The sequence below is a fragment of the Pelodiscus sinensis genome, chromosome 5 (assembly GCF_049634645.1).
Source record: "Pelodiscus sinensis isolate JC-2024 chromosome 5, ASM4963464v1, whole genome shotgun sequence".
Lineage (NCBI taxonomy): Eukaryota > Metazoa > Chordata > Testudines > Trionychidae > Pelodiscus > Pelodiscus sinensis.
The window spans coordinates 81,062,892-81,090,223 of record NC_134715.1 but is presented as its reverse complement, the minus strand read 5'-3'; the positions used below and the strand labels follow the sequence as shown (position 1 = coordinate 81,090,223).

General features: G+C 42.0%; 1 protein-coding gene and 1 long non-coding RNA gene across 14 annotated transcripts in view; one reads left to right on the top strand and one right to left on the bottom strand.

Annotated features, from left to right (window-relative positions):
- Positions 1–27,332, bottom strand: part of LOC142829646 (uncharacterized) — a 58,723-nt gene that overhangs the window by 5,792 nt on the left and 25,599 nt on the right. The window lies entirely within an intron of this gene.
- Positions 1–27,332, top strand: part of MICU3 (mitochondrial calcium uptake family member 3) — a 111,695-nt gene that overhangs the window by 62,705 nt on the left and 21,658 nt on the right. For 2 of the 12 annotated variants that reach the window (XM_075930350.1, XM_075930353.1), the window contains exons 8-11: positions 1,367–1,405; positions 9,213–9,332; positions 18,224–18,324; positions 23,112–23,283. In XM_075930350.1, the coding sequence (XP_075786465.1) occupies positions 1,367–1,405; positions 9,213–9,332; positions 18,224–18,324; positions 23,112–23,283 (432 nt within the window). Of the gene's footprint in view, positions 1–1,366; positions 1,406–9,212; positions 9,333–18,223; positions 18,325–23,111; positions 23,284–25,550; positions 25,655–27,332 lie in introns of all 12 variants that reach the window. The other 10 variants (XM_075930351.1, XM_075930355.1, XM_075930354.1 and 7 more) reach the window with 6 other exon arrangements.

Here is a 27,332-nt window from a genome sequence, read left to right as displayed (position 1 = left end):
TACATGCACCAGCTCCTGGGGAGCTGGCTACCGTCCTGCATGTAACCATGTAACTGCTGAAATTTTCAGCAATTACATGGTTAATCAGTTAAACACATTTTAACATCCCTACTCACCAGAGAGATCAGCAATTAAACATATATAAGTATGCTGAAAAATCTTCATCTGTGTGCATTAAACATGCAATAAAAATTAAGTATTGTGTATGACCAGGATGTTTTTTCAATTGATAATAACTATTTGACACATATTTCTTGAAACATATCAATGTAACTTGTTCTTACTAATGAGTGTAGGTCAAATCTTGGGGTTTATTTTTATGTATGTAAAAGGCCAAGGAATAATATAAAAGTTACAGTTTGGCTGCATTAGGTGGCATGGCAGCAGCAGATTACATCCCTATAATCTCAGCGGTAGGTCTCCACCAATGCTGCTTCATAAAATGAGTAGATTCATGCATTGTACGCAGGGCTGGCTTTAGCAAGTGCAGGGCCCAATTCGCGGGGACAGGGGCGCACATGTGCCGCGCGCCCAGGGCCCAGAGCACCGTGCATGCGCCGTGCGCCTGGGGCGGGAGCCGCGCATGCGTCGCGCACCCGGGAGCAGGGCCCTCTTTGGTGCGGGGCCCCCCTCTTAGGTGCAGAGCCTGATTTTACAAATCACTTGGGCCAAAACACTACATTGTGGACATACCTGCTTCTTCTCCCTATGCCTGCAGTTAGCCTAGCCACTTGAGGCTATAAATTCTAGCTCTCAACAGAACAAGTGTTTTGTGTATAGCAAAATACTTTTATTTATTTTATTTTAATTTAATTTTAAAAGCATAACTTAAAAGCTTATTTATCTGGAACTGTCTGTGTGATCTCTTCCCAGACTTTGGCCCCCACACCACATGGAAAAGCTTGACATTTAGGAGCAACCGCATTTTTTAATAATCCAAGCACAGAAAAAAAATATGTTTTCACTCTTTAAGACAACTTTTTTCTCATTGGCATAAAAGGTTGATTTCTCAGTTAGTTTTGCTGGTATTCTTAGGCCAACACTAAGCAAAAGAAATTTCATCCTAAAAGGAAAACTTTAGCAAATGATACAGAAGACAAAATAGGAGGGTAGAATCGCATATTTCTTGTAACTGAAATTTATTATGGTTGAAATGTACTCTGCAGTATACTTTTTTCTGTTTTAAGAGTCTTAAAAACAAGATGTAAAAAAAGAGAACCTTTTGCTCTCCACTATTAAAAATATACCTGCATTTCTAGTAACATGTAAGATAAAGACTTGCCTGTCCTAACCTATTTTGTTTGTTCTTTTTCTTTCTCTTTTGGCTTCATTCTGAAATGTGGTTCTTCACCATTTTTACTGTCAGCGCCTTCAACTCTATGGATATCATACTTCTACTAACAGTGTATGTACTTATTTCCTATATTAGTAGTTATCACCAGTGAAATGGAATCATTTGTTGTAACAATGGGCTCTTTATCAAGTAAATGAATTTTGTTAGTGTAGGGTCTTATTTAGTCAAAAGTGTACTCTGTCTTCAAAGCCATAGAAGGCTACACATGCTTCCTACACGTATAGAGTAATAGGCTGTCCTATTACAGATTGATCCCTCAGAATAGGTAAAAAGAAAAAAAAAGAGTAGATATGTATTAGGGGGTTGTAGAACTGCTTTGGGTTGGGTGCTGAACCCATCTAAATAAACTCCCCCAACAACAAATAAACTCCAATTATTAAGCAAATCCGCCCCCCCCCCTTTTCCTGGGACATAAAAGTAATAACCATATTCCTAGAGTATGGTCAGTTTCCCAGGATCTCATCCTAACAGGGCACACGAGAAAGTCTCAACCATTTTTTCCTTGTACTAGTTATTCATAAAATAAAACAAAACTACTTCAGTTTGGCTGTGTCTAGACTACATGCCTCTGTCGGCAGAGGCATGTAGATTAGGGTTGTAGGCAAAGGCAAATGAAGCCGCGATTTAAATGATCGCGGCTTCATTTACATTTACATGGCTGCCGCGCTGAGCCGACAAACAGCTGATCAGCTGTTTGTCGGCTTGCCGCTAGTCTGGACGTTCCCCCTGTCGACATCAAAGCCCTTTGTCGGCAGCCCCGTTATTCCTCGTGGAATGATGTTTACCGGAGCTGCCGACAAAGGGCTTTGATGTTGACAGGGGGAACGTCCAGACTAGCGTCGAGCCGACAAACAGCTGATCAGCTGTTTGTCGGCTCAGCGCGGCAGCCATGTAAATGTAAATGAAGCCGCGATCATTTAAATCGCGGCTTCATTTACCTTTGCTGAACAAACAAATCTACATGCCTCTGCCGACAGAGGAATGTAGTGTAGACGTATCCTTGAAGATGAGAACAGAGTCTGCTGGGAGAGAGGAAACCAAGATTAAGACAGATTGTATTATATTTGATTATTGTTTGGGCAGAGGTTGGGAGGAATTTTCAGATTGAGGAACTCTGTGTTTTGACCTTGACTGAATGCCCATCAGTGCAGAGTAGATTTAGACTCCTTTAAAAGGTCCTCCCTGGCAGCCTTACATAAAAAAGCCATGAAAGAACTCAAGCTTCAGTCTTCATGGTTATATAGGTAAGACTTTGCTCTTTAGAGCCAAATTAGCATAATAATTAGCAGGATGGAGTCTGTGGCTGCATTTTAGGAAAAGGGCTAGAATTTGAGGTTATATATTCAGTTACGTTTCCCATTACTTTTGTTAGCTGTGCAGCATTAACAAGAATAAAAGAATTTTAAGAACTTTTTTGTCACTGAATTGAACGCATGCATTGCCATTTTTACATAGTACTATTTTTGATCATGCATATATTTTATCTCTGCCACTTTGTCTTTCATGCAATTGTGCCCAGGTAAGGCAAAACAGATGTTAAATACATACCTGTTCAATGAAATGATAGGCAAAAATTATGTATTATAAGTCTTCAGTTGAAGTCTCTTGAAGTCTTTCTGTTGACTTTACTGTGCTTTGGATCATGCCCTGTTGACATGAAAGACTCAGTGCTTCATATCTCTATATCTCTTTTCCTTTGTAGCTTAACAAACCTTACCTTTAAGCATTTCTACATTTATAATAATTTTTCAACTCTAATTAAAAATATATATTTTTATACTCACATTTAAAAAAACAAGTCAGTATAGCAGGGGTTTTAAATAAAGGAAATGGGTAGCACTAAAGGTGAATCTATTAGCATACTATGGAATCTGGGCTTGGAATGAGAATAATGAACACACACATATTTCTAACATTGAAAGCCCAAAAGCTGAGATACTGAGCTCCCTCAGCTCCCATTGAATTCTGGGGCAAATGAGTGTACTCAGAATTTCAGAGTATCAAGCTCTGAAGGCAACATATTACATAAGATGCATCTATACATGGATCTGAGTTATTTGATTATTTCTGTCTTTTAATATTACCTATGATAGTTCTCTGGAGCCATGGTGATGCATGCTGGGCATGTGCAATTAAGACTAGTACAGCATGAGTTGCATGTGCGTTTTGACTAGCTGAATGCAATAATAATTGATAATTATTATAAAAGTAACATGTGGAAAAATAAACTGTGAATGCTTCAGAAATACTAACTTCATCAGTAATTAATCAGTTTTTGTCAGATAAATGAGGTATATCACTAGTAAGAAAATTAGTAATTCCATAATAGCGTGTGCATATAAATAAAATATATGTAACTTCTTGAAGTAGTAATTCATGTTGAAAAAATGTGAGTTATTTGGCATATTTTGTCAATACTTTATGGTGTAAGAAGAGATATTATTGTCTTTTTAACTAATTTTATATAAATATGACATTTCTTAAATTAAAAATACACATAATCAGCATGAGGCATCAGTATCTGGATCACAACCACACTATCTATATTTAGATAAAGAGCTTTATAACATATCATTAAGTATAAAATGAAAAGGTTAGGCATACTAACTCTATTCAAGTTTTATCTTTTGTGCAGACTTCTTGATGAACATAAGGTGAAAAATGTAAATGTATCTAACCGTATACTGCTTAGAATAGCATACAGTTTTTACTTACAGCATATTAAAAACTGTGGAAAATTAATTTTGTGGAGGTCCACTATATTTCATTTAATATTGAGTGACTCTCTTATGGATCTTTCTGGAATCTGCCCAGAATAAGATTTCATACTTCAGACAAGAGATTTCTTCCCAAATTGTGTGATAGATTATCTTCAGGCCCATGTAAAACTTTGGTAACTATAGAGGCTGTATGCTGTGGGAATCGCATGTTTGTCTTTTGCATCCAGAGCAAAAGACCGAACCTTTAGTCCTGGACAGATAGTTTTGGCTTGGAACTATGTTCCTGGAGCTAAGTGGGTCCCTGCCACTATTATTGCTCAAACAGGACCTGTTTCCTATACTATCCAGACTGCGAAAGATCTCCTCTGGCGACGGCATGTAGATCAGTTATTGACAGGTTATTCCTGCCCCCAGAGCACATCTCCAGTTGAGTTGCCCGTCCTTCCCACTGCTGGTGAGCTACCGTGTCAAGAATCACTTGCTCCTGACTCTCCTCCTCCATCACCACCAGCGGCGATCAATAACCCCCTCCCTGAGTAGGCTGATCCAACAGCCTCACCTGTTCACACTTCAAGTTCCCAGCTAAGTGTCAGGCCTGCACCCATAACATCTTCGGGTGCGAGAACGCCGGATGTCCGCCGTAATCCACCTAGAGAAAGAAGGCCTTCTCAACGGCTGGACCTTTAGTTGAGATTAACTCACAGATGGGGCAAAATAATCCCCAGGGTTAGCTGGGAACTTGAGGCGGTCTACCCTCATTTTATAGTTAGTTTTTGTTTTCTTAAAGGGACGTTTTTATTAAGGGGAGAGGAATATGTTGTATATTGGGTTGTAGATATAGATCTTGTTGTTATGGTAACTGAGTAGGTCACTGGGGTCAGCCCAGCTAGTCTGGGCTTGTTCTAGTGAGTTCTGTGCTATGCAATAAAATGGACACTTGCTCCTACTCCAGCTCTGCCTTTCCACTGATTTCTTCCTATGTTGTGAAACTCCCCACAACATAACACAGAGGGCAAGGGAGAAAGTGCAATGGAACATTCAACAGAACAGTGATAACACTTAGTTAAAAGAAGCCTTGACTATCTCCAGGATCACCTTATCTAGATCTCCTTGGCCAGAAGGATGGAAACTGTCAGGTTATACCTCCAGGAGCAGTTGTAAAATGAGGATGGGGTAGGGGGATAAAATGTAAGAGGTATAAGTGTCCTAGTCCTCTAAAATTGTTGCAGAGCACCTCTGGGGCAAAAAAGGTAAAGCCTGCAGTTCTTTCAAACAGAGCACATGGTAAATTTGATCAGTGGACACCCACAATCAGGTTTTCTTGCTGCATATTCTGCAACTAGAACTTGATCTCAGTAGCCCGATTCTTATTTTCCCTCACACTACTAGGATGGATCATTTGTTGGAACTACATGCTTGGTAACTATTTTGATTATGCCAGTAGTGTATGTCATGCTTTGATAAATCAGACAACAAGCTCCCTATTACAAGCAGCCTATCCTATATGCAGGTTGAACCTCCCTGGTCCAGCACCCTTGGGATCTGACCAATCCCAAACCAGGGAATTTGCCAGACCAAGGGAAGTCAATGCCAGACCCTATGCTCCTGGTGACCAGCCCAGCTCTGTTCTCAGCTGTTCCTCCTTTGAGGCGCTATTCTTTCCTGGCTTGAAAAAGCTCCTGGTCCTAACTTGCCAGGTTTTTCCTGGGAGTGCTCCATGCCTGAATCACCCATGGGGTTGTCAGCATTGCTGGACCAAGTATGTTGCTGTACTAGGGAATTCTGGATTGCAGAAGTTCAACCTGCTTTAATATTTTGACAAATTATGAAATTACTAATAATACAACTTTGCCAATACATTTCATTTTGCATATGCTCCAGAATGTTTCTGTTTGTATTAGAGCTGTCAAATGATTAAAAAATGATTCAAATTAATCACAAGATTTAAAAAAGTCACAATTAATCACAGTTTTAATGGCACTGATAAACAATAATAGAACACCAATTTAAATTTATTATAAATATTTGTAGATTTTTTCTTCATTTTCAAATATATTGATTTCAGTTATAACACAGAACACTAAGTACAGTGCTCACTTTTTATTATTCTTAATCATAATCATAGAATCATAAAACACTAAAACTGGAATGGACCTTGAGAAATCATCAAATCCACTCCTATGCCCCCATGGCAGCACCACACACTGTCTAGATCATCCTTGACAAATGTCTGTCTAACCTGCTCTTAAATATCTCCAGTGGTTGAGATTGCACAACCTCTCTAGGCACTTTATTCTAGTTTTTAACCATAAACCCCCCTTGCTGCAGTTTAAGCCCATTGTTTCTTGTCCTATCATCAGAGGCCAAAGAGAACAATTTTCCCCCTCCTCCCTGTGACACCCTTTCAGATACCTGAAAACCGCTATCGTGTCCCCTCAGTCTTCTCTTTTCTAAACTAAACAAGCCCAATTCCTTCAGTCTTCCAACACAGCTCATGTTTTCTAGACCTTTAGTGATTTTTATTGCTCTTCTGTGGCCCTTCTCCAGTTTTTCCACATCTTTCTTGAAATGCAGTGCCTAGAACTGGACACAATACTCCAATTGAAGCCTAATCAGTGCAGAGTAGAGTGAAAGAATGACTTCTCATGTCTTGTTCATAACACTCCTGTTAATTCATCCTGGTGTCATGTTTGCTTTTTTGCAAGTGTCACACTGTTGACTCATATTTAGCTTGTGGTCCACTATGACTCCTAAATCCCTTTCTGCAGTACACCTTCCTAGACAGTCACTTTTGTGAAATGTATTGTTCCTTCTTAAGTGGAGTATATCTCAAAAAAGATATGCTGGCATTAGAAAAGTTTCAGAGAAGGGCAACTAAAATGATTAGTAGTTTGGAACGGGTCCCATATGAGGAGAGATTAAAGAGACTGGGATTTTTCATCTTGGAAAAGAGGAGACTAAGGGGGGGATATGATAGAGGTATATAAAATCATGAGTGGTGTGGAGAAAGTGAATAAGGAAAAATTATTTACTTGTTCCCATAATATAAGAACTAGGGGCCACCAAATGAAATTAATGGGTAGCAAGTTTAAAACAAATAAAAGGAAGTTCTTCTTCACACAGTGCATAGTCAATCTGTGGAACTCCTTGCCTGAGGAGACTGTGAAGGCTAGGATTATAACAGGGTTTAAAAGAGAAATAGATAAATTCATGGAGGTTAAGTCCATAAATGGCTATTAGCCAGTATGGATAAGGAATGGTGTCCCCAGCCTGGGTGTGTCTAGACTACATGCCTCCGTCGACGGAGGCATGTAGATTAGCCAGATCGGAAGAGGGAAATGAAGCCGCGATTAAAATAATCGCGGCTTCATTTAAATTTAAATGGCTGCCCCGATCTGCCGATCAGCTGTTTGTCGGCAGATCGGGGCAGTCTGGACGCGATGCGCCGACAAAGAAGCCTTTCTTCATCGGCACAGGTAAACCTGGTTTCACGAGGCTTACCTGTGCCGATGAAGAAAGGCTTCTTTGTCGGCGCATCGCGTCCAGACTGCCCCGATCTGCCGACAAACAGCTGATCGGCAGATCGGGGCAGCCATTTAAATTTAAATGAAGCCGCGATTATTTTAATCGCGGCTTCATTTCCCTCTTCCGATCTGGCTAATCTACATGCCTCCGTCGAAGGAGGCATGTAGTCTAGACACACCCCCTCTGTTTGTCAGAGGGTGGAGATGGATGGCAGGAGAGAGATCGCTTGATCATTACCTATTCGATTCACTCCCTCCGGGGCACCTGGCATTGGCCACTGTCAGCAGACAGGGTACTGGGCTGCATGGACCTTTAGTCTGACCCAGTATGGCCATTCTTATGTTCTCTTATGAGTACTTTACATTTGCTCTTATTATGCTTCATCCTATTTACCTCAGACCATTTCTGCAATTTGTCCAGATCATTTTGAATTATGTGCCTATCCTCCAAAGCACTTGCAACCCCTTCTAGCATGGTATCATTTTCAAACTTAATAATCATACTCTCTATGCCGTCATCTAAATTGTTGAAGAAGATACGGAACAGAACTGGTCCCAAAACTGACCCCTGCGGAACCCCACGAGTTATGCCCTTCCAGCATGACTGTGAACCGTAAATAACTACTCTGAGAATGGTTGTCCAGCTAGTTATGCACCAACCTTATAGTAGTCCCATCTAAGTTGTTTTTGCCTAGTTTATTGACAAGAAGGTCATATAAGACCATATCAAATGCCTTCCTAAATTCTAGGTATATCATGTCACTGCTTCTCCCTTATCCACAAGACTTGTTATCCTATCAAAGAAAGCTATAAAATAATGATGCACTGTAAAAAAAGATTTTTAAAAGCACAATCTACAAGTTGAAAAATGAAGGTGAATGCATTAGCACATCTGACCTTGCAACACCAGCTACAACAGTGACATGCAAATGCCTGTTCTCACTTTCAGTGGCCTAGTAACTATGAAGCAGGTAGCATTATCTCCTGTACATGTAAGCAGACCTATTTGTCTTAGAGATTGGCTGAACAAGAAATAAGACTGAGTGGACTTGTAGACTCTAATTTGTTTTGCATTGTTTTGATTTTGAATGTAGTTATATGAAGAAATAAAAATTCTACATTTGTAAATTCTACTTTCACTATAATGACATTGCAGTACAATGCTTGTATGAGGTGAATTGAAAAATATTTTTTATTGTGCAACTATTTGTAATAAAAATAATAAGTGAGCACTGTACAGTGGTATTCTGTGTTGCAATTGAGATCAATGTATTTGAAATATAGAAAATATTTATAATACATTTAAATTGACATTCTATCATTGTTTAGCAGTATGATTAAAATTGTGATTGTGACTTTTTTAATCTAGGTAATTTGTTTTGCATTAATTGCTTAAGTTTGGTAAATCCTCACATTGTGACTAAGACGGTAACAGATATTGATACTATTAGCGGTTTGAAAATGGCTTGAGTTTATAGAAGTGTTACATAAAACTTTTCTTTGTGCAGGAAACAACAAGAGTAAACTCATTCAGTCTTATTTTTGTTCATTGGCTTTAACAGATTTTAAAGTGTGTAAGCTGTTCTTTTTAATTATTTTTTGGTTTTCAAACAGTTGTGCTTCTTGAAACTTCTGCAGGTACTTAAGACAGATGGGAAGGACCTTGTCCCCAGAAGCTATTGGGATACATTGAGACGTAACACAAGCCAAGCTCTCTTTTCGGACCTTGCAGAGGTATAATAAAACCTCTGTCTGGTCCATGAACGAATTGCCATTTTATTTCTTTTCTTTTTATTTTAATGTTTTCCCTATTGTTGTGAATATTAATTCTTTTCTTTTTTAAAATTTTAAAACAGTGTTTATGGGAAAGTTGTCATATGAAATAAATGTGGCTGAATGCAGTTGGCATTACTTGAAATTGTCCTTTCTAGTGTGCTAGCTTCATCTGCTGGAAGATTTGGAAGATCAAGTTTATCTTTGGTGTAAGGATACTTATCTAATATTAATTTTAAAAAAATAACCATGGTTGCTATATAAATGAAACCTAGGAATCTGTTTTCATTGAGGGCAGGTTGAGAACCTTTTTTGGGCCAGGAACACTGATCCACAGACAAATCAGTGAGGGGCAACACAAAAGTGAGAAGCAAAAAACAAAACTTCACTGACCTGGCCTCTAAGTGAGAAGGGGGACCCTTACAGATGTAGCCCCCCAACAGAGAGGCAGGAGGGGAAAAAAGAGACTCCTCACTCCCCTCAAACTTCAGCCCCACAGGGGAATGGGGGAGGTCACTACGGAGTAGGGCTTACCCCTTGACTGCTTTAACTGTTCTGGGGGCTCTCTAAGCTTTGGGCTGAGCCAAAAATGAGGGGCTCAGTGTGTGCGAAGGAGCTGCCAAGGAGCAGGTGGGGATTCAGGGTTTGAGTGGGAGGTAGGGTGCAGAAGTAGGGTAGGGTAGGGTTGCAGGATTTAGGTCTAAGAGTGGGGTAAAGGTGCGGAGTCTGGATGGGAAGTAGGGTGCAGGACAGGGGTGGGAATGCGGGATCTATACAGGAGGTAGGATATAAGAGTAGGCTGGGGGTGCAGGTGTTGAGAGGGATATAGGGTGCAGGGACAGGGTGAGGGTATGGGGACTGGGCAGGAGGTGGGGTGCAGGAACGGGATGAGGGAGCGGAGACTGGAAGGGAGGTTAGGTGCAGGAGCAGGGTGAGAGTGTGGAGGCTGGGACGGAGGTGGGATTCAGGAGTGAGGTGAGGGTTTTTCAGACAGTTAAAACAATTGCATATGTTAATCTCAGTCTAGATTTTTCAAGGTCATGAAAGACTAGCAATATCTCTGTTCCATCAAACATTAATATATGTAGGTGTCTAAATTATAATAAACATTAAAAGCGTATTTAATTATTAATTCAAAAAAATGAACAAATAGAATGTGAATATTTCTTTACATTGACAATTTAAAAGAAAGTCTAAAGGACAGATCCTCTAAAAGCATTTCTGTGTTCAGCTACATTGTGAAGGAAGTTGCCATAAATTGAGGCAGGCCACCTGTAGCAGCTCCCCAGTAATGCCTCTATCTCAAGCCATGCAAATCACAATGGGGCCATTAGTGAGGGAAGCACAGAAGCTGTTTTATAGTCACCTGTGGATTCTCCCGCACTGAGGGTACCTCCAAGCATCTGAGAAAGCTTAAAGTATTGCAGAGCAGGCAGAACCGGGTCCAGACTTTCTCTACTTCTGTTGTATGTACATGAGCAAAATTTAACACTCATCTGCACAATAGTATTAGTTTAGTATTCTTTACAAGCTTTTTTAATGTGAACCTATCCAGTAGGCAATTAGACACATAATTAAAGTGCATTATGCTGACATTTGTAGGCTGCAATAGTTAAAACTGACCAACATCCAGTTTCAGCATTCTTCCATGAACATTTGCATAAGTACTGTCAGCTGACATGCATCACTGAATACAACTTGAATGTCCTTGGTTACAGTATTTTCCACTACTCATTAGAATAACTCCTGTCTTGCTTGGTTTTTTTAAGCCTGAGTCTGCTAGCTTTCTTCCATATCCATATCTCTCTGAGGCACCCTTAACATCAGACTTTTATGCTGAAAATTGACATAAAACTAGTTATCATTTGGAGTCTATGCTGTCTGGCAGCCTCCTCAAGTGTTACTTTGTGAAAAGGAGGGGAGATAAAATACGTTCTTGTCAGATTCCGTAAAGAGGGCTCTTCAGGAAGAGGAAAGGCTTCCCATCATGATTCTCTGGTATCTCTTTTGGAGGAATGAATAAAGCTATGTAATCCTACAGCCTATTCCTAACAGGCCAGTGGAATTAAACACCAGTGAGCTCAGCTTTTGGATTAATTCTGAATGAATATTGCAAATTACTGAAGTTGCTAAATCATTTGAAAAATATAAGACTGTGCAGAAGTATCTCTGTCCACATGGAATATAACATACATACTTTGTACTCACTATGGAAGACTCCCATTGACATCAGTGATATTTTTACTGCCTTTTTTTCAAGGATTTGAAAACTCTTTACAAATATGCATACTTATTATTTCTCTCAAGGATGGGGAAATGATGGTGCAAAAAACTAAAATAGTTTGTTAAGGGTGCAAAATTCCTTGAAGAGCTGCAAAAATAACTCCAGTGTCCTAGTTATGTGTTGTCTGCCTTTATGCTTCTGTTTATATTAGGTATCTTAGAACTAATGTAAAATATCTCTTAACAAAGACAGATAAGCCAAATCCTCGTTCTCATTTAAAAGATTTTAAATAACTCAAAGTAGAATTGTTATCTTATTACATAAAAATAAATTGTGTTCTTTTGTTGCATTGTTTCCTGTTATAAAACAGAATTCATTTTACCTTGAACAATAGAATTACAAGGATAAAGCTATCATTTTAGGCTCACCCCTTATGAAATTTAAGTTATATAATGCTTTAAAGAAAAGGGCCATAGAAATACTTTTCAATTACTAGTGATTCTTTAAAAGCATATTGGTGGTTTTTTTGGTTTGTTTTAAGACTGACCAACTCAGGACCGGCCCACAAAATTTTGGCACATGAGGCAGGGAGCTCAAATGATGCTCCCATGCCCCCTTGCTTGGGCCAAAACTGAAATATCTCAATTCTGCCTTCTTTCTGTTCTACTCCTCTCATGGTACTGCTCTGCTACCTACATATGCACCAGCAGCAGACACAGTTTTTTGTACTCTGGGTCCCCTCCCCCCCCCCAAGTCTGGCACCTGAGGCGGCTGCCTCAGTTCATCTCATGGTAGGGCTAGCCCTGGACCAACTAGAAATGGTATAGAAAGTTTCAGGGTGTGTGCTTGTTTTAACTAATATGCTGGTTATTACAAAAAATTACAGGATGAAAGGCTGTAACTTAAGATTTGATATCTGTTCAGGGTGCACAAGAGAAATTGCTTGAATATAGTAGGAAGTTTGTTTGTTTAAAAGATACCAAAAATCAAGGGTATCTCTGTTACAATGCATTACGCCTGATAGTGAAGGACAACAGAGTCTTAAAGGACAAAATACTCTGTGATTATTGTTCTCTAGTTAATGAATTCATTTTAGGAGTAGAGCTATCTTAATTGAAGGAAATAAAGTATTTTTCTACAGATGTATATTTTGCCATCCTTTTTCTCTCTGGAGAAAAATAAAAGAATATAAAGAGGAAGATAGAGTTTGTGAAATATAAACTTGAAAATCCAAAACAGATTTTACTAAACTATTAAAGGTATCTCTCCTTTCCTTAATTTCTTGGATAATGAAAGGGAAGGGCTTGTTGTTGTTAGTAGTTGTTCTTCCTTTTTTTGTTCTTCAATATCTTCTCTTCAATTACTAATAAGTACTGCTAGTATATATGAAACATTATTTTTGTAATAGGTAAATTTTTAAAACCTTCAAACTTGAATACAGTATGTCTTCAAGAATTTGGACAAAATATGGATATTAAATAATAATCCCTTCATACTGTGTAGGGATGTGAAGGACTAGTCAACTATCCGTTAAACAAATGCTTATCGAATAGTCGACAAGCTTGTTGACTAGTGGCAGCAAGGGGGCGGGGAAGAAGAAGATACTTCAGAGTGTCAGCACCGCATAGAGCCCAAGCTCCACGCAGTGCTTCTGTTTTGAAATGCTGCCGCAGGAGCTGGGCATCAGGCTCCTCCCAGTGTTTCAAAATGGCAGCGCTGTGTGGAGCCCAGTCCCCAGCTGCAGGAGCCAGGTGTCAGGTTCCTCCCAGAGTTTCAAAGGGATCAGCTGGGGACTCCCCGGGCTCCATGTAGCGCTTTGGCCTTTAAAGTGTAGCAACAGCCCTACAGCTGTTTCTACACTACAAAGCCGGAAATGCCCTATCGACTAGTCAAATGGTACTCTATTAGTTATCTGCAATTTAACATCCCTAACATTATGCAGCCGAGGAAATGTATTTTAATGTTATTTTTCTATTGCAATTTATCTCTTCATAATGAACCAAGTTTCATATATCTGAATAGTCTTAGTAATGCTTATTCCTAGGTTATTCTTAGAATGTGTAGTTTTAGGACCAGTTCTTAGCTTCAGTAGAGCTTTGCCAGTTTATGCCAACTGAAGATCAGCTCTCAGTCATTCCACTCAGAAGAACTTGGGATTTTTCACATCCTTGTCATCCTTTGATAAATATTTTTTCTTTATCTGACAAATCCAATCAAACTAGGTCCTCTACATGTTTTACTAAGTAGCTGTCTCTCTTTCTTTGCTGATATCTCTCAAATCTTTTATGTGTATTGAGGACTTTAAATAATTTTTCCATTGATGATTATCATATCCAAACTCCTCTCTTCTCATTCCCTCAGATGTTACCATTTAAAACCATACAAAAGAGACAGAATCACCAATCAGGTGACAGGGCCTGACTGGGGGCACCCCCCATCCAGGACTGTCCCAGGCCCATCTCCCTCCCTCTTTGGATCCAGCAGACTAGTATGCCACCCTCGACTTAAAGTACTCATACTTCCACATATTTATTGCCCACGCCCACAGGAAGTACCTCCTGTTCATGGGATGCACTACCAATTTACAGTCCTCCACTTTGTCCTGTCTTCAGCACTGTGAGTTTTCACAAAATACATGGCAGTTGTGGCCATGTTCCTGTGCAGACACCGGGTTCAAGTGTTTTCCTGCCTTGACGATAGGCTTGCACTTGTTGATCAGCCAATCTCAGGTTCATCAGACAGCCTCCGTCTCCGCATAAAGGAGGAGAAGTCCACTCTGCTCTTGGTCCAGAGGTTGGAGCTAATAGGAACAGTTCTGGACTCAACTCAGGCCAGAGCTTTCCTGCCAGAGTCATGATTTCAGGCAATGTCAAATATCAATTGAAGCCTCTGACAATTTCCCACTACCACAGCAAGAAACTGCCCTCAGGCTTCTAGGTCACACGGCAGCATGCACCTGCATCGTACAGCATGCCAGACTGAGGCTCTGACCTCTGCAGTCTCAGTTAGCATTAGTGTATTGATCAGCAAGACAAATTGGGCAGGATTGTATCTTTACTGGACTCAGTGCTAGACTCCCTACTGTGGTGGCTCAATCCTCAAGAGGTTTGCAGAGGGGTCCTATTCACCAGCCCTCAACTGTCCCCTATCATTATTTTCGGATGCTTCAGACTTGGGATGGAGTGCTCACCTGTGGTTACAGGTGGACCTAGCCCTTCATATCCATGTCAGAGATCTCAAGGCATGATGGCTGGCGTGTCAGACATTTCATGCTCTCTTAACAGGTCAATATGTCTCTGTCATGACAGTAAACACGACAGAAATGTTCTGTAGGAACAAATATAGAGGTATATGCTTGTGTCAAGAAGCCCTGAAACCCTGGGACTTGTATGTAGAACATTCAATACACCTGCAGGCTTCATACTTCCCTAGTGTGTACAGTGATTTGGCAAACCACTTCAGTAGGTCCATTCACAATCACAAGTTGTCATTCTACCAGGATGTGATGGAGTCAGTTTTCCAGAAGTGAGGCTTTCTCCTTATGGACCTCTTCACCACAAACCTCACAGGAATTGTCAACAGTTCTGTTCCTTCCAGAACCTCAGCAGGAGCGCCACAGCAGACATGTTCCTTATTCATTGGCAGGGTCCCCTTCTGTGTCCATTTCCACATATCCCTCCCTTACACAGGGTACTCCTGAAGATCAGGAGAGCAAACATAAGTCATAGTAAGAGTTCCAGCATGGCTTTGTCACCTGTGATTCATATTGCTCCTAGATGTGTCAGTGGAGACAAAAATCACACTACTGCTCTTTCAAGACCTCTTGAACAAGAACAAGTATGCCTTCAGCATCTGAACCTCAAATCCCTGCACCTCACAGCATGGAAGCTCCATGGTTGAGCCCCACAAGCTGACCTGCTCAGAGAAAATCAGACAATTTTTTTATCTTGATGCTATTCAGCATCGCTCCTCTCCTATGCTGGCCCTAATGCCTCTCATTTTGGACTATTCCTTCACCTAAAGCAAAAAGGTTTTTCCTTTCCTTCAATAAGGGTACAGTTGGTGGCCATCTCTGCATTCCACCTAGGGTCAAATGGCCATTCAGTGTTCACAAATCCATTGGTTACTTGCTTTCTGAGAGGTCTGAACAGACGTAATCTGCACATATGTCAGCCTGTCCCAGTTTGGGACATTAATTTGGTCTTTTCTAGGCTCATGGGACTTAACCATTAGCAAACTGCTCAATGTTGTGCCTCTCCTATAAGGTAGCTTTTTTAGTGGCCATAAATTTGGCCAGGAGAGTATCTGAGTCAAGGTCCCTGACATCAGAGTCATTTTACACCATGTGCTATAAGGACAAGGTCCAATTCGAGCTTCATCTGGCTATTCTTTGAAAAGTAGTGTCATAATTTTACCTGTATCTGGACATTTTTCTACCAGTGTTCTATCCCAAACCACTCTACTCCCCGGGAACAGAAGCTGAACTTCCTCAATGTCTGTAGGGTCCTAGCCCTCTACATTGAAACAACTAAAGTGTTCCATAAATCTGTCCAACTATTTGTCACAATCACAGGTAGGATGAAGGACCAACTGTTCTCTGCCCAGAGCAATTTATCATGGATTACGTCCTATATCCAAGACGTACAGTATCCCTGCACCACCCATCACAGCACACTCACCAGAGGGCAGGCTGCTTCTTTTGCCTTTTTGTCTCAGGTCCCCACTAACAAGATCTGTAAAGATGCTGTGTAATCCTCCATCCATACCTTCACCTCGCATTATTTAGCAAACCAGGGATGATGCCTCATTTAATTTAGCTATAGTCCACCAGTAGTTGGCTCCAGCCCTATCTCCTAACCGTCTGCTTGTGAAATAACTACTGGAATACATATGAACAAGCACTCTAAGAAGAAAAAATGATTACATGCCTTCTCATAATTCTTGTTCTTTGAGATGTGGTGTTCATGTCTATTTCAATACCCACCATTCTTTCCCTCTGTCAAAGTAGCCAGCAAGAAGGAACTGTGGAGGGGGCTGTTGACAAGGTGCTTTATTGGGTGCCATGGAGGTGCAACTTCAGGGGGTGCCTTAACTGACCCTATGGGTGCTGCTATGGGAAAATCTTCTGGCCACTTGTAATATAACAGGTCGGGTTTGGATACCAGTGAGAGGGTCAGAAAGGGTGAATTGTTCAAAACCAGGGCTGCTTACAGCCCAACACTGGAGTCCTTTCCCTAAAAGGCATCAAACCAGTCACACAGAGCACTTTAGCTGCCATTTTGGCCAGCAAGAAGCCTCACGAGCAAAACCCCTTAGATACTCCAGCTTTACCTGTGACACAACCAGACCCACACATTATACAAATGAGAGGTTAAAAAACCCAATCTCACCAACTCCAAACAGGTTCTCCCAGTGCCAAAGGACCAGCCAGTTCCAGGTCAATTTATACCTTGGATCTTCCAAAAGAGCACACTGTGCCAATCCTTTGGAAACTAAAATCTAAAGGTTTAATAATAAAAAAGAAAGAAAAGATTGAGATTGTTAAAGAGAATACATTACATACATCAGTTACCCAGTTCTTGATGCAGGCTCTTAGCAGAGATGTAACAAACTGCCAGCTTAAAAGCCTGTGTTATACATCCTATATCAGGATAGGTCATCAGATCCTTCCCAGTTCTCTGTCCCTAGCAGGGTTGCTTCCGGAATCAGGAGCAGGATTGAAGACAAGATAGAGGCACCCTCCTGATACCTTTATAATCTCCTTCTCCTGGGTGCTCATGCCCCCCCCCCCAAACCACGGGCTGGTTACATGACCCACAAACCAGCTTCTTTCCCTTTTAGGCAAGGAGCCATGGTGTCCTTGGGTCTGTCCTTCTCAGGGAAGAAGCCAAAGTGTGCTCCTCAGGTGTCAATTGGCAACAATTAAGAGACTTTGTCCCTGCAGTATTGAGAAATCCCCCCCCCCCAGCAGAAAACATGTAATATATAAATACAAAGCCCATATTCATAACTTTACACACACAGATAGTGCAAATACATTAGTATCCTAGACAGAGTCAGCTGTGCATAAGTTTTTGTTTGACACCTCACATGGCCCACTTTGCATCAAATTTGGGGCAAACGCACACCAGTGGGTTCAAGGGTGACCTGCCTGCTCATATTAAAATATAATAATGCAACACCACTGTACATGTGTGGATGCACACACTTAATTGGAATAGACATGAACAATGTATTTCAAAGAACAACAGTTACGAGAAGGTACGTAACCATTTTTTCTACTCTATTTTCCCCTAAAGTTTCTGATTTTATTTTTCATGAATTTTCTTCATGATATTTTCCACTAACATCATTGGAGTTTTTAAGTGTTATACTAATTGAAATTAACAAGTGAATGTTTTGTATCAAAAGTGTATAATAACTAAAATAACTTCACAAATCTGAATACTATAATTACCTTTCTAACACTGTGAACGTAAGATGCAACTAATTCATATTCTAATTCATATTCTGCATAAATGCAGGTCTCTCTTTTGTGCTAAATACTGGGTATAAAATGCGTTCTTTGATAAAGCTTTTGTAAAGCAAATAGAACCTTAACTAATTTTATTATTCTAATGGTTTTAAGCGTGCAGATGACATCTCAAGTTTGCTATCTGATACTACACTGCTTGTGCATTTTTTTGGCAAGAAGGGAAAGGCTGAGCTAAACTTTGACGATTTTTATAGGTGAGCTTTGATTTTATACTTTATATATAAAGACTTCCATATATGTTAGGAATAATATATAAATAATATATCTAGTTAAAGAAAGTAACTCTTTCTTTATACTCCTTTTTATGAGACATTTCTTTGGCTTTCTCTTTTCTGCTGAAAAAGATTTAAAACAATGTTGAAGAAAGTTTGAAGATGATAACACAGAACTGAAAATTTGTTAGGTTGGTTTGGTTTTAATGAAGGTCAAATAAACATTTCTCTATCATGAGTTTTTTGCAAGTTAATCAGACAAGGTTATTAGTTATGTATGTTGACTCAAAAAATGCAACACTCTGAAAGGTAGGATTTATTGTCCAGTAGGTGGTATTTTTACCCCTACACTCGTGATGAGTTAATGCCCTCCTCCTGTGTCATTATTTATTCTGCTGTACAAAAGTTGTGCTAGGCTGCAAGAGGTGAAGCACATAAGTTGTTTTTCCTCTTCCCTCTTTCTGCTTGTTACCTCTTTGGGTCACAGATTTTGTCTTCACATCTGTCTTTTCTGTTAGAGCCATTCAGTGGTTATCATTTAAAAATAAAAAATTACTAAAAGATAATACACAGGTTTTCACAGATCCAGTTGCCTGCCCCCTCATGAGCACTTGTCAGATTGCTGTGTGGGAATCCAGCCATCTGAATACCTAGGCATTTTACGCTTCATTGGGTCTTAGCAGGCTGAAACACTGTTTCTTCCATTGGTCTCTCTGGTACATTTCCTGAACACTGACTATCGGTTATCCTTTGATAGAAATAGAGTCCCTCAGCCTACCTTGCCTAAAGCCTGAGGTCCAGCCCTGGATCCTCTCTCACTCCTCTTCCCCATCTCAAGATATTCTAGTAGCTTAAACACCTGTCATAGCCACTGGTTCCACTGATTAGCAGAGTGCCCAGAAGCAGCAGAATGTGTTTCTACTCATGGTGCACATGCTTCAGTGCACATTACAAAATGTATTCTGCATGGGGATGGAAAGATTAGAGAACACACACACACACACACCGAAAAATATGAGCGCTCAGTATCCAGTAGGTGGCAAGAGCACATACATGGTGCACAATGAAATCTGAAGGCAGAAAACACCCACCAGCAAAACCAGAAGTCAGCATCTGAAACACCTGGTCTCCCAGAATCACATTACAGGCAGTCCCCGGGTTAGGTCAATCCGACTTAAGTCGGACCCCTAGTTACGAATGGAGGGGGGGGGGACGCAGCTAGTGCACGGTGCCTCCCCCTCTGTCGCCGCCTCCGGTGGCGCGGGGGACACTTCCCCCCAGCAGACCAGGGAGATGCGGAGCTAGCGCCCCCCCCCCCCCCCAGCAAACCAGGGAGATGCGGAGTGGCTTTTCTCGCCACGCAGGACGCGGGCGGCGGGACCGCGGCGCGTCTCGGAGGTCCCACCGCCCGCATCCTCCATGGCGAGAAAAGCCGCTCCGCATCTCCCTGGTCTGCTGGGGGGCGCGCAGTTAGCGCGGTCCCCTCCCGCCCCCCCCAGCAGACCAGGCTTTTCTCGCCGCTGGTCAGTTTCAGCAGTGGCTGACTTGGGGACGCCTGGGGTAGAGCAGCTGGGGTGCTGCCGGGTTGGTCCCCGCAGCGCCGACGTGCGGCGCTGCGGGGACCTACCTGGCAGCGCCCCAGCTGCTCTGTCCCAGGCATCCAGATTCAGCCGCTGTTCAAACTGATCAGCGGCTGATTCCAGGAAGCCCGGGGCAGAGCAGCTCTGCCTCGGGCTTCCTGTAGTCAGCACTCGTCAGTTTCAGCAGCGGCTGACTTGGGAACGCCTGGGGCAGAGCAGCTGGGGTGCTGCCGGGTTGGTCCCCGCAGCGCCGAGGTGCGGCGCTGCGGGACCAACCCAGCAGCACCCCAGCTGCTCTGCCCCAGGCATCCCCAAGAACAGCTGGGGTGCTGCCGGATTGGTCCCGCCGCACCAAGGGTCGGCGCTACCAGACCAACCCAGCAGCACTCCAGCTGCTCTGCCCCAGGCTTGGCCGATTCAGCTGCTGCTGGTCAATTTCAACAGCGGCTGAATCTAGGCGCCAGTTCCGACTTACATACAAATTCAACTTAAGAACAAACCTACAATCCCTATCTTGTACGTAACCCAGGGACTGCCTGTATAGTTGTGAGCCTTACGGGTTACAGTTTGTTTCTGGAGACGTGGTAAGTATAGCATATAACATAGACAGACATATTTTGCACAAGTCCTAACACATTAATATTCTTTATTTAATCAGACAAGAAATAAACAGTTCTATACTAATAAATATTACACTTATTTCACCTCCCTCTAGCTGAGGGGTGGGCTGTAAGTGGCCTGAGGGCCAGATGCAGTTTTGCACGGTTAGCCTTTGGTGGGCCACCAGATGCTTTATTTTCCTGCATGTCCACTGATATGGCCAGTCGCAGCTCCTGTTGGTCGTGGATCACTGTTCCCGGCTAATAGGAGCTAATGCATTATAAAGCCAATTTCCTCTGCCTTTGACATCTGTGTTTTCACATGAAAAGCTACAAATGGGACACATCCAGCCCTGTAATTAGCTTCATTATCCTGGGTCCTATATATATATATATATATATATATATATATATATATATATATATGCAGAATACGTACATCTATCTATCTATATCTATATACTAGCCAATTACCCCGTCATAAGACGGGAGTTTCAGGTCTCTCCTCCACGTCCATCTTCTCTCCTGAGCCTCCGGTCTCTCACTCCATCTCTCTCTCTCCCTCCCACTGCCTCCCCCTCTCTTTCTCAGATCTCCTCTGCCTTCTGCTTCTCTCTCCGTCTGTCTTTCTCTTCTCCCCCGCCTGTCTCTCACTCTGGGTATGTCTACACTACCCCACTAGTTCGAACTAGCGGGGTAATGTAGGCATACCGCAATTGCAAATGAAGCCCGGGAAATTCAAATCCCGGGCTTCATTTGCAATTGCGGTATGCCTACATTACCCCGCTAGTTCGAACTAGCGGGATAGTGTAGACATACCCTTTGTCTCCGCTCTCCTCTGTGTCCATCGGGGATGCATGCTCATCCAGGCCCTGCCCCCTGGGTGTGTACGTCACTGCCCCGCCACTCTTTGCCTACCGCCGTGGCGCTCAGCAAGGAGAGTGGGGAGTGATGGTCACGGCCAGAGGGCGGGGCCTGGAGCCACTGTCATGCCGCACGTCACTGCCCCACCCCCATTTGCCTCCTGTCGTGGCCCTCGGGGGGAGCAAGCGGCCATTTGGGCTCCCCTGCAGCGGCCCAGCTGAGCGTCACAGAACTTAGCCGAGCACCACGGAGATAGGCAAAGGGGGGGCGGAGCGGTGATGTATAGGGTTTCCAGGTGTTGGGTTTTCTACCAGACAGTCTGGTTTTTGGGCCTTCTGTCTGGTAAAAAAAAATCAGAAAATACCAGACATGTACAATGTCCGGTATTTTGGGGTTCTCTGGCTGGGTGCCAGACTGAAGCCTGGTGGGGGTGGGGGATTGGCTGGGAGGCAGGGCGTGATCGGCGCTGGGAGCCTCTAGTTGCCTCTGGGAAGCAGGGGAAGCTTCGTCCCTGCTCCTGAGCACTGTTCCAGCACGTGCTGGAGCCGCAGCTGGTCTTGCTTCGCTGGGACCATGAGCAGGGCGGGCAGCACCCTGGGATCTGCACGTGCCCGGTGAGTCCGGCTCCCCTCCAGCTGATTCCCTCTCCCCACCTCCTGCCAGCCGGTTCCTCCTCCCGATCTCCCATGGCCAGCCTCGCTACCCCCGACTGCCACCCCCGACCAGCTTTGCTTCCCGCCAGCCAGCCCTGTGGCCTCCGACCTCCACCCCCGACCAGCTTTGCTTCCCACGCGTCCCCCTTGGTCCCGCCTGCCCCCTGCCAGCTAGCCCCACTCCTCTCCCGGCCGGTCCCTCCCTGCTCCCGCCCCTAATCAAGTGTGTCCGTTTATTTTTTTTAACCCTACCTGGTAACCCTAGTGATGTACATGGCCAGAGGATGGGGCCGTGTATGTCACCGCCCCCCTTCTCCTCCCACAGTGGCGCTTGGCTGAGTTCTGTGCCACTCACCCGGGCCCCTGTGGGAGAACCCAAACAGCCGCTTGCTCCCCCACGGCAGCCTGGCTGAGCGGCACAGAACTCAGCTGAGCGCCACGGTGGGAGGGAAAGGGGGCGTGGCCTGCCCGTGTACGTCACCGCCCCGCCCCTCTTGCCCTCCTGCCAGGGCAGTGACATACATGGCCAGGCCCCACCCCCTTTCGCCTCCCGCCGTGGTGCTCGGCTGAGTTCTGCGCTGCTCAGCCTGGCCGCCACGGGGGAGCAAGTGGAGCAAGTGGCTGTTTGGGATCCCCCGCGGCAGCCCGGCTGAGCGGCACAGAAGTCAGCTGAGTGCCACGATGGGATACAATAGTGCCCCCTAGAGGCAACTTGTAACTCTACAGTGTTACAGCGTCACAGACATTGGGCTACTATATATATGATATCTTGGATTCTGTTATTTTCCCTCCAACTCATCTGATGAAGTGGGTCTTACACATGAAAGCTCATGATACCATATATTTTTGTTAGTCTCTAAGATGCCACAGTACTACTCACTTTTTTAATTTTGGAAGGTTTGACTTCTGCTTCTTCACCGGTACCACCAGTGTTTGCTTTTTATATGGCTATCTCTCTAAAAAGGGGGTTTGTGAGGTTGAATTATTGAAATTGTGAAGTGCTTTGAGATCTTTGGATGAAAGGAGTTGTAGAAAAGCAAAGTACTTTTTGTCTCATTATGTTTGTTCTTTAGATTTATGGATAACCTACAAACTGAAGTTCTAGAAATAGAATTCCTTTCCTATTCTAATGGGATGAATACCATCAGTGAGGAAGACTTTGCTCATATTCTTTTGAGATATACAAATGTGGAAAATACATCAAGTTACCTAGAAAATGTACGTTGCAGGATCCCTGAAGAAAAGGTAAGTGCTCAGATACTACAGTGATGTGCTGCAGATAAAACCCCCAAATCCTAAGGATGAATTCAGTGCCATTGAAATCAATGGGAGTTCTGCCATTGGTAGCATCAGGATTTCACCTTAAGTATCTTTGATCATCTACTTTGCATCTTCAATTTAACAAGATCCACAGTGAATGACACAGTATTTTTAAAATGCATATAATTAAATAACAAGGAACTGTGTCAGGGGAATTAGCTAATAATTATTTTGAGGTGTTTAAAACTAGTACCTTAATACTATATAAACTTTCAATTTCAACAGCAATGTGCTTAAGTGCTGTAAGGAAATGAAATTACCTAATAATGAGACTTTTCACTGTTAATGAGAAAATCACATTTTTCTGCCTTTTTCTTTTTGCTACCTACCACCTTAGTATCATCTTTTCAGAAACAATGTTGACACTCTTTACCTAATTCTATAATTGTCTTAATAGTGGGTCATTTGTAGATAGCCTTGATGAGTGAGTGTTTCTTATCAGTGGCTGAAGAGATATTTTCAAAGAATTTGTGAACTGAGAAAAATAAAGAACATTAGGTAGTTAATCCTTCATTATTTAGCATATGTGTTGTTGGTAGTGTATCTGAGCAATAGAAAAATCTAGTGGTAGCTGAATGCATCAGTGCAAACAAATAGAGCTTGTGTTACAAGTACCTCTTAGGGTATGGGATGTTTTGGATATATTTCTTCTATTTGTGTTTATAGATGGATCAGGGTAATAATGTCTTTGCAAACACTCTGGCTTTGTTTAAAATGGCTACACATTTTGATAGTATTGACAGTTCCGCTTGTGAGACTAAAAGCAGTAAGTATGCTTTGACAATTAGCTTAAACAATTAGGAAAAACCCCAATCCATTAAAATATTATAAAACAGCTATGAGATTTAAAAAAATTAAGATAAAAGAACACTGAATATTATTTTTATAAGAGGTGCCTTATTTAAGCATACAAAAATGAATAGTTTAATTGTATGACCCACAGCAATTGCTCTTGGTGAGATTGTCACAACTCTCAACTGTACAAAGCTGTACAAAAGAGTAAAGTTACTCACCTATTATTCTTTCCACTCTCATTCTTATTCTCATGGGGTGGAAAGCATGAGGAGTCTTGCTCTGCAAACTCACCCACTTGCTAGCCACAGAATTTGACTTTGTACATGGCTCAGGAGGAACAATCTGGCTCATAAAAAGGAGTGAAGAAATTCAGTAACTCCTCAGATCCATGGGGAACAGAGGAGAAATTGTTACTTTATAAGAAAGAGTTTGTTCTTTGGTCTGCTTTTAGGGCAAAGTAGCTACTCACTTCCTCTTACTAAGGGTACAAAGTTGTCCTCTGTGGACCCCGTTGTACATATGAGCTAAAAAAGTGCACAATGCTTTCACTCTCTGAAAGCCTCTGCAATGCCGTAGAAATGAATTTTGCTTCAGTATAGTGTGGTGTTTTTTGCTGTGTGGCAGTCAGATGTACTTTGTTGTTGAAAATCAACCCTTATGTATATGGATGAAGGTTTGTTTGGGAAATCAGAAGTTTGTTGTTAAAATTCTTTTTTATTTTTAATAGTTAACAAACATGCATAGCACATTGGTAGCAAAAATTAGTGGCACACAAACATGGGTAAAGACATGTATATAACTGAAGTGACAGTTTAGTTTAAAAGAAAATATCTGTATATACATTGATTTATACACAAGAAATACTCTCTGAAGGTCAATTTCTTTTCTTGGCTGTTCTCTGTAACAGAACCATCAGCCTGGGAAACTATCCGCCATGTGTCCCCTATACGGTTTGTTGTTGTTGTTGTTGTTGTTGTTGTTGGTAGCTAATAAGCTGTCATCCAAATGAGAACTTACGCACATTACCCTGCCTTTTCTTATAATTCTCATCATTCTAAATGCACTATGTTGTGCTATGTCTAAGTTTTCTACAGTTACATACTGTTGATTTTGAAAATATGCATTTATGACTGTGGATGAAGTACTGTAACTCCTTCGAATATTCTGCAGATTTTAAAAATGAGACTTAGACTTCCAAATCACTAGGTGACTTGGAAATGTTTTTAAAATGTTAACCTTTATGACTGACATCTTATTTAATATTATAATGTTGTTATATATTTATCTAAAAGAAAAGCAAAACTAAGAATTCCATTTTCAAAAAAATGGCTCCAGATTGTTATGCTGCTATATTCACAATTGGCACAGTTAGTCTTGTTGTGACTCTCTACATGCAGAAGCCTATAAAACAATGTGATGTCATTTTGGCTGACTACACTTATGTTGATGCATTTGGCTGGCATGTTCCCTGCTCAGAAGATGTCCTTCATTTGCTAACGAGGTAACAAATATTGATTCGTTTGCTGGGCAGTTTGAATTACAATAGAAATATCATCACTTAATGGAAGTTAATCTTTTTTTTTTTTTTACTACCACATTCAAGTCGTAATCCACTTTGTTGTGCTAAAAGTATAATCTGCCCAATAAATGAAAGTTTACCTTCACTTTTACGTGGAAATGAAATAGGAATCTGGGAAATCCATTTAGATCATTTCACATGTCAAAATATTTGCAGAATTATATTTTTGTTGTTCTACAGATATTCAGTTTTTACAAATAAGTTATCCTAGGAATGGAAAAAAATAATCAAATCTGTATATACAGTACTCCTCCCTTATTTAGTTTATTTTAATGTTGCCTTTTTGTCTCTCTCCTTCCCCTCTTCTAGCTTTAAGATGACCTGTTGTAGCAATTGTTGTGGGTCTGCTCTTGAGAGATACTGAACACCTGAAACTGCAGTTGATTTCAGTAAAAGTTGTTCTGTGCAGAGAACATGCTATTTATTTTTATTGGCATTAATGCAAAAATTGTGGAGTATGTGCACGTCACATGATCCTGACCACACAGGGAGAATGACAACATGTGAGGGATGCTGTTTAAGTATGCTGCAACTGTAACTCATCTGGGAACTATCCAGTAATAACTCAGTGCACGTCATCATTCCTTCCTTAATCATTTCAACTTATATTTGATGAAGTCTGTAGTCAGCCCTCTCTGTTTCCAGCCTGTTCCCATTGCTGGGATCTTCATCTTATTTAAGGATTAAGAGACTGGAGAAAGGGATTTTCTTCCAGCTGTACCAGATATATAAGAACCCCTTCCTCAGCTTCCATGTGTGATGCCTTCCCTTAAACTGGATTTGCAGAGTTATCAGAGAACCAGACCCCTACACTGGGCGCCTATCACATGTCAAGTTGTGACACTCAAACCATACTTCCTTACCTACCCTACGAGGTCCTTGACCTGCTGTGGGAAAGATTAGAAAATCCAACTTATCTAGGCTGATCTGTCAATGAGGGGGGAAATTCCTTTCTAGTTCCAGGTGATTAGAGCAATGTCTACAGCAGACCATAATACCTGGTCCTATTCTGATCCCGAAGATGTGATTGTGGATACTACTGCTATGATATAAATGAGGGCTTTGCCTACAGAGAAAAAAGTATACTATATTAACTAAATATAAATACCATCCCTCCCTCAAGAGTGCATGGTCCCGAGGCTCACCTGGTCCCTTTCATCCAGGTGATACCTAGGGGGTGTGTCTAGACTACATGGCTCCATCGACAGAGCCATGTAAAGTAGTTTACTCAACATATAGTCAATGAAGCGGGGATTTAAATAATCCCCGCTTCATTAAAATAAACATGGCTGCCGCACTGTGCCGACAATCAGCTGATCCGGCACAGCGCGGCAGTCTAGATGCGGCACGGTCAACAAGGCATTTCACGAGGCATACCGGAGCGGTCAACAAAGGCTTCCCTTGTCGACCGCACCACGTCAGCTGATTGTTGGCATGGCGCAGCAGCCATTTTTATTTTAATGAAGCGGGGATTATTTAAATCCCCGCTTTATTGGCTATGTCAAGTAAACTACTTTACGTGACTCCGTCGACGGAGCCATGTAGTCTAGACACACCCAGGTATTCAAGTGATACCTCCCCACTCCTATCTTCTCTTCCT